A 6,948-nucleotide genomic window follows, 5' to 3' on the forward strand; every position below is an offset into this window, starting at 1 on the left:
TCCCAAACTGTGAGAGGGCACAGGCCCGGCTGTGAGGTCCCCCTCTCCCCCCCGAAAGCACAAATTTTTGTGCACCAGGCCTCTAGTAGTATAATAAAAAAGCTCCATAAGACTATACTACAAACTTTACTTACAGAAAGTAACTCAAATGTCTACATTGAGAACTTTGTTTTTTTTTTCCTCATCTTTGAACCATTCATCTGTTAAGACAACTAGTTCAAAAGCTGAGAAAACTTTGGCACAAAAGGAGAAAATATGAGCTAAGGCACTCAGGAGCCAATGAGTAGAATGGCCCCACGGCACTCACACAGTTCATGTATGAGGAGACAAGAAGAAATCCTAAGTCCTAAGGGTGGATGTGGGCAACCTCTCCTGCGGCTCCATGCGTGGTACTCATCTAACCAGAACCTTGGCTGAGGTATAGGAAGCACCCAGTAATGAGCTGGTGTGGGCTCATGGACACATGCAGGACTGGACCTGGAAAAAACGCAACCTTGCATGGCCTCTGAGAAGCAAGAAGGGGCCCGCTACCTCCCGAGGAAGAAGAGATTTCGGAGGTAAAGCAGGTAAAGAATATCCCGGAAGATATGATGAACAGAATAGAGCATCAAGGTCTGAAGGAGCAGTTCCTAGGACTTGTCTGGATCCATTGAAAGGGTCAAGAGACTCAGTCCTCATTCAGGAAGAGCCAGGCACAGTAAAGCAAAAAATCCTTCTTACTCCTGAGAACAAGTAGTAAAATTACTTATTGCCCACCTCCATCCCACAGTAAGAAAACTACAAGGTCAAGATAAACATAAAAAGCTATATGCTCGCTTGGGAACAATCGCAAGCTTACAAGTGATAGGGTGCTAGTACATTGAAAAAGGTGACTGAGCGTGGCTTTTCCCTTGACAGTTTTACATCAACTGTATTTTAAAAAATATCTATTTTATTGATTTCAGAGAGGAAGGGAGAGGGAGATAGAAACATCAATGATGAGTGAGAATTATTGATTGGCTATCCCTTGCATGCCCCTTACTGGGGACTGTGGGAAACTGATATAGGGTTAAGCCTCAGACTGACCTGCTGGCAAAGTCACAAACAAGTCCTAGCTTAGAGGGCACAGTCCTCTTAGCATAATTAGGCTTGACCTTATAACACTCCCTAGATCTTATCTGGGAAAGCTAATGGGATGAGGGAAGTGCAGGAAGTGTAACCATGGTCAAAACAAGTGAAACTCACAAGAACTGTGTAACTATGGTAATCACTACCTTGTTTACCTCTCATTATAAAAGCTTGGTGAGGCCTGAGCACAGTGGAAGTCCTTCTCCCTGAGTTGGACTTGCTTGCCTGGACCCCCATATTCCCAAATTATCTTGTGTCTTTTCTATTTCATTTGTGTGTGGCTCCACTTCCAGACCCGAACCCTGAACCACGCAGGACGTGGAGGGAAACACTTACGACAGGGGACCAACCCCAAACCCAGACATGTGCCTGACCTGGAATCAAACTGTGACCTCCTAGTTCAGAGGTCGACACTCAACCAATGAGCCACGCTGGTCAGACACATTACAAGTCTTATCTTTGAGTCTGTATTTACCTTGCTGAAAGAGATCATGATGCTAAGAAAATATTCTATTGGTATTATTTCTTAAGTAACTATTAAGACCATTCTTATAAATGGATATAACTAACTCATAGACTGGCAGCTTCTTTTGAAATTTTCCTTGTCCTCCTTTCTGAGCTTGTTCTAATCTCTGATGAGATGTCCCCATCTGGGTCCCAATCAGCTCAACATCAGAGACTGTCATGCTTAGGAGCTCAGTGTCACTGATGTAGGTAAAAATCACAATCTAAAAGTTCACAGGTTCCCTCTAAAGATTCCCTATACACAGAGCTGAGATTTTAGGAGGGAAATGTTAAAGGAAAGTAATTACTAGAATAATAAGTTATACATGTGGTTAAAACACCCGATGTACTCAAAGTAGTTAGTTTGAAACTTAATATGCCAGAGGCTTCCCCTAAATGTCCTCAAGCCTGCCTGGCCCCTCTCTGCCTCCAGAAAGGGTAGAATTTGCCCCAACATATTTTGTACCTCAGAGAAATTCTTTCATCCAGCTATTTCAGTGTATTTATAAATGCAAATGAATAAGCCGCAGCATCACTTCTGTCCACGGAAATGGTTCATTTAAGTAACACGGGGATTTATGTAAATGGCCTATTCAGGGTCACCAGAGAAGTCCTTTGTGTCATCTGGAAATGGATATTCAAGTTGTAAAAATACCTGTAGTTGGATCCAAATTTATTGCATCCTTAGCAAGTACCATTGGAGGAACACACCATCTCCTTTCATCTTTACAGCAAGGCTCCAACAGTGGCCTTTCCTCAGCCTCCCTGAGTACATACATACATGGAAACCAAAACTTCAGCCCTCTTCAGTCTTATCTTATCTGCTCCAAAAGCTGAGTTTTCTAAGAACTTTTTATGAATCACTTTGATTAAATAAGTAGTTGGCCATATTTTCTTTTGTTCTCCCAAACTCTTCTGTTAATCCAGTGAAAAAATATTGATTAAATACTTGTTTTGTTGCCACTCACTGTGCTAGATACAGGAAACCCTCCAGTCATGCTCCTCCCTTCATGGGAAGGACTGTCGGTAAACAAGAATCAGCCACACTGTGGTCAGTGCTATGAAGACGACAAACCTGACCAGCTGGGTGAGGAAGGTAGAAATAGATGGATCAGGGACATCTTCTTTAAGCAGGTGACATTTGAACTGAGGCCTAGAGCATGAGAATCAGTCAGACTTTTCCTTTGTGTGTGTTTGTGCAGGTGCATCTTACAGATTTTCATTTCTAAGAAAGTAAATAGCAATATTTAAATCCTACATAAACAAAAAGCTCTTTGTGGGTTGTCTTTTTGTTTTTCCCAGAGTATAAGGGTCATGAGACCAAAAACTTAGAAAATCACTGTGGTTTATCCCCAGCCGTGTTTGGTCCGTTTCCTGAAATGACCTCATAAGGCACCATTGTGATGAAAATTGCAAACCACATCCCAGCTGTCATTGGTCCATTTTTTGCTCTGACCTCACAAGGTGCCATTGTGAGGGAATTGCAAACCACACCCCAGCTGTCATTGGTCCATTTTTTGCTCTGACCTCACAAGGTGCCATTGTGAGGGAATTGCAAACCACACCCCAGCTGTCATTGGTCCATTTCTTGTTCTGACCTCATAAGGCACCACTGTGATGAAATTGCAAACCACTCCTATATAAGACCCTGAGCAAGCAGAGGTTTTAGTCCGTTATAGCCCAGGAAGCTTATTTTCGGTGACCTGGTGGACTTGGATTCCTTACCTTGTTTTGGCCATTTTCTTTTTATAATTTTGTCTGTTTGTCTTGTTTTGTTACTTTTTGTGTTATTTGGAAGGTGCCATGTTTAATATCTGTGCATGCCCTTCCCCCCACAGGGGACACTATATTGGAGAGTATCTCCTCCTGAACACCATCCAAAAGGGACCATCTTCTGAGGTGCGATTGGCTCAGCACATACTGACCGGGGCACACGTGATTGTAAAGGCGGTTAGACGGAAGGGCATCCCTCGATTTTTCCAGGAAGTCCATTGTTTTAAAAAGGTAAACCATCCTAATATTGCCAAACTGTTTGAGGTGCTCGTCACCGAGGACAAGTTTTTTCTAGTTATGGAGAACATCCAAGGAGACAGTTTACTTGAGCACTTGCAGGACAACGGCACCATGAGCGAGGGAGAAGCCCGCACCATGTTCCGTCAGGTAGTATCGGCGGTCCAATACTGCCACCAAAAAAACATCATCCACAGAGACCTAACACCAGGCAATATTTTAATAGATAATGATATGACGATTAAATTAATAGACTTTGGGTACAGTAAGCAAGTGAAAGATCATATGCTGTCCACCTTCTGTGGCTCCATAGGCTATGCGGCCCCAGAAATGTTGCAGGGTTGTACCTATGATGGCCGAAAGTCCGACGTGTGGAGTTTGGGGGTATTATTATACCGGATGCTGACAGGGGTGACACCGTTTGAGGGGGACAACATTACTAATGTGAAGAGGCAGATAATAAGTGGAGATTACCAGGTACCATCCATATTATCAAAGAAGGCTCAAAAATTTCTCAGAAAATTGCTCACTGTTGACCCTAGCAAAAGACCAACCATGGAAGCCGTGATGAAAGACCGTTGGCTGAATAAGGGCCACAAGAAGATCATGAAGCCGTACAGGGAGCCTCCCAAGGTTAAGGTGGACCCAGAAATAGTAAGGACGATGAATCACCTTGGCTGTAGGAGGGAATCCATCGAGGATTCATTAGGACACAGAAAATTTGACCGTTTCATGGGCACATATCTTATTCTCACTACAATGAAAACGAAGATGCCAGGCCGCCACATCAAGGTAAAGCCCTTCCGTACCACTTACACCAGTAGCTCCAGTACCACATGCTCGAGCCAAGAGGTTGGTCAGCCACTTAATAGAAAGACCAAAAAGCATTCCATCCCCCCAAACTGCCAGAGGTTTAGGGTGCCCGCCGAACCCATCATAGAAACCAAAGCCGCCTCTTCCTCACAATCCACCATCGCTGACTCCATCACAAGTATATACAGGGTCAATACAATTGAGATCAGCGGCAGCAGCCAGAGCAGCAACAGCACCACCAGCAGCAGCAGTGAGGGAGCTGCCCATAGAAGCTCCTCGGGCTGGAGGGAGGTGGCTAGGAGGGCCTTCCAGTTTCTTTTAAGGTGCCTTTCCTGTGGGTCATCCGCCAAAGAGGAACATCATGAAAACACGAACATCAAAACAATAAGTCATATTGTGGACGGTCAAGCGGACCACAGTCATCTTGAAGGTGAGTAGCTCCAGGAAGGCAGGTCAGTGGTATGGGAGATGAACCAGAGGCTGGAGGCAAACAGCTGAGGGTTGTGCTGGGCTGCATATCTGGCACTTCGGCCAGATGGGGCGCGCTGTGCTGTCTGTTCCTAAAACATAGATAGGAAGGTACTGACAACAGGCCAGGCCTTGAGATGTGGTCTCATGGCCCCTTCCCAGCATGTTGTACTCTCTGTTCCTAGAACACATAGATAGGAAGGTACTGATACTGTACTGTGTCGGGAACTAAGGTTTTGTAACTTTGTGGTTTTTGCAAATAAAACACTGTAACTCCTGCAGTCGGCGCTGCATTTCAGCCCTTGCTTCCTCAGGGTGCTGTGACTGTAGTCGCGGGCCAGCTTAATAAAGGCTCCTAAATCTTGATCTGAGTCCCTGGTGGTCGTCTCCGCAGGTCCCCCATTACATTTGGAGGCTCCTGTGAGATCGACTCAGGCCGAGTTGCTGCTGGACACCCCGGACGCCCCAGGCGAGGACACTCCAGTCCCTGTCTGAGGTCCCAGGGAGGCTGAGTGTTTTCCTCCCAAAACTGCAATCCAGAAATGACAAGCCATCAGGACCTCCAGCGGGGAGGTAAGAATCTGGTATCTGTCTGTGGAATGTTACCTTTAGAACTCAAAAGAGGGCTGGACGCAGCGGAAGCTCGGACGCAGCAGAACAACGGTGTCTGGGGGTCCTGGTCTGGGCAACCTTAGGTTGCATTTGTCTGGTTGGTTTTGTCTTTGTTCTTTGTTTGTGGGAGCGTATCTGTGGAAGCCGTAGCAAGCTTCGGGCTCCAGGTGTGTGGTCGCTGTATGACCCCTAGATGTCTATCCTCTGGTTTGTTATCAGCTGCTAGGCCGGGCAGTTGGTGAGCTCCTCCAGGTGGAACGGTGAGATGACAATGCCCCCGGACTTCCTGCCACCATCGCCTCAGGACGACTGCATGGCTGCCAGGCTGCCACTGTTGCCCCCTGCCCTGCCCGCATCACACTCACCGAGGACATCACAACCTTACCGGGCCATCTTCATCATAGGATACATGGTCAGGTAACTATGGCTGATTTTGTGGGAGAAATCAAGTATAGACTTACTGGTGATAAGCTGATACACATTTTTCAGCATGATCAGTGTCAACCTTTTAGAGTTATTTCTTTGACTCCTATGGAGAATGCAATGACTGTTTTTACTGATGGCTCCAGAAAGACTGGTATAGCTGGGATTTGCTGGTATGAGCATGAAAGCTGGAAAAAATTTATTACTAAAGGATATTCCAGCCTCCAGCGAGCATAGGTTGGAACTGTGATTTTAGCATTACAACACTTTCCCAATACTCCATTAAATATTATCAGTAACTCTCAATATGCAGTTCAACATGGTCAAAAAACTCCTAAGGCTGCTCTTACTGCTAGGGATGAGCAGCTGCTTTTACTATTTCATCAGAGCTCACTCCACTTTAAAGGCTATGTTGTTAAAACCAAAAAGGGGGAGTAGAGGCATGACCCCTAGAGACATACTGAATAGGGCAATCTATTCTTTAAAATTTTTGAATCAGCAGCATGAGGAGACAGCTGCTGAAAGGCACTATATTCCTCAAGAAAAGAAGCCTCACCCTAAAGTCTGGTATCGGGACCAGGAGTCCTCCATAGGGAAGGGTCCGGTAGAGCTACTAACCTGGGGAAGAGGGTATGCTTATGTTTCTCTCCCTACAGGACCTTTGTGGCTGCCAGCAGAGCAGATGAAGCCCTAACATAAGGTTCAAGGTGCAGACAATGGTGACCGAGTTCGCGATCGGGTCCATAGAGGAGAAGATGGAAGGTTTGAACCTGCAGGACACACCCCAGCGGAGGCGTCTTCAGAAAGAGGTGGCTCCTCCTATCACCTGGGGATCTTTGAAGAGATTGGATGCGGAAGGTCAGAGCATACTGAATGATGAGGGGATGGAGGATCACCGACAGACACATTTCCTGTTATTCTTGGCTATCATCACCCACATCTCCTCGTGGGGGATGATTTTGGCCTTGATCACTTTAGCGGGACTTTGAAGGCAATAAATATGTTAGAACG

General features: G+C 45.7%; 1 protein-coding gene across 1 annotated transcript; it reads left to right on the forward strand.

Annotated features, from left to right (window-relative positions):
- The first annotated feature begins 498 nt into the window (after positions 1-498).
- On the forward strand, positions 499-5,397 carry LOC139006188 (serine/threonine-protein kinase MARK2-like). The gene is made up of 3 exons (XM_070408711.1): positions 499-557; positions 3,450-4,864; positions 5,297-5,397. The coding sequence occupies exons 1-3, from the start codon at positions 499-501 to the stop codon at positions 5,395-5,397; spliced, it is 1,575 nt and encodes a 524-aa protein (XP_070264812.1).
- The last annotated feature ends 1,551 nt before the right edge of the window (positions 5,398-6,948 follow it).

Source organism: Myotis yumanensis, unplaced genomic scaffold, assembly GCF_028538775.1.
Source record: "Myotis yumanensis isolate MYYU_CA2020_CCGP unplaced genomic scaffold, mMyoYum1.0.hap1 SCAF_3, whole genome shotgun sequence".
Classification (NCBI taxonomy): Eukaryota; Metazoa; Chordata; class Mammalia; order Chiroptera; family Vespertilionidae; genus Myotis; species Myotis yumanensis.

Coding starts and splice junctions, on each gene's coding strand:
- LOC139006188 (XM_070408711.1), top strand. CDS start 499: ATGGCCTCTGAGAAGCAAGAAGGGGCCCGCTACCTCCCGAGGAAGAAG. Junction 558..3,449: donor AGGAAGAAGAGATTTCGGAG/GTAAAGCAGGTA, acceptor TTCCCCCCACAG/GGGACACTATATTGGAGAGT. Junction 4,865..5,296: donor GGACCACAGTCATCTTGAAG/GTGAGTAGCTCC, acceptor TCGTCTCCGCAG/GTCCCCCATTACATTTGGAG.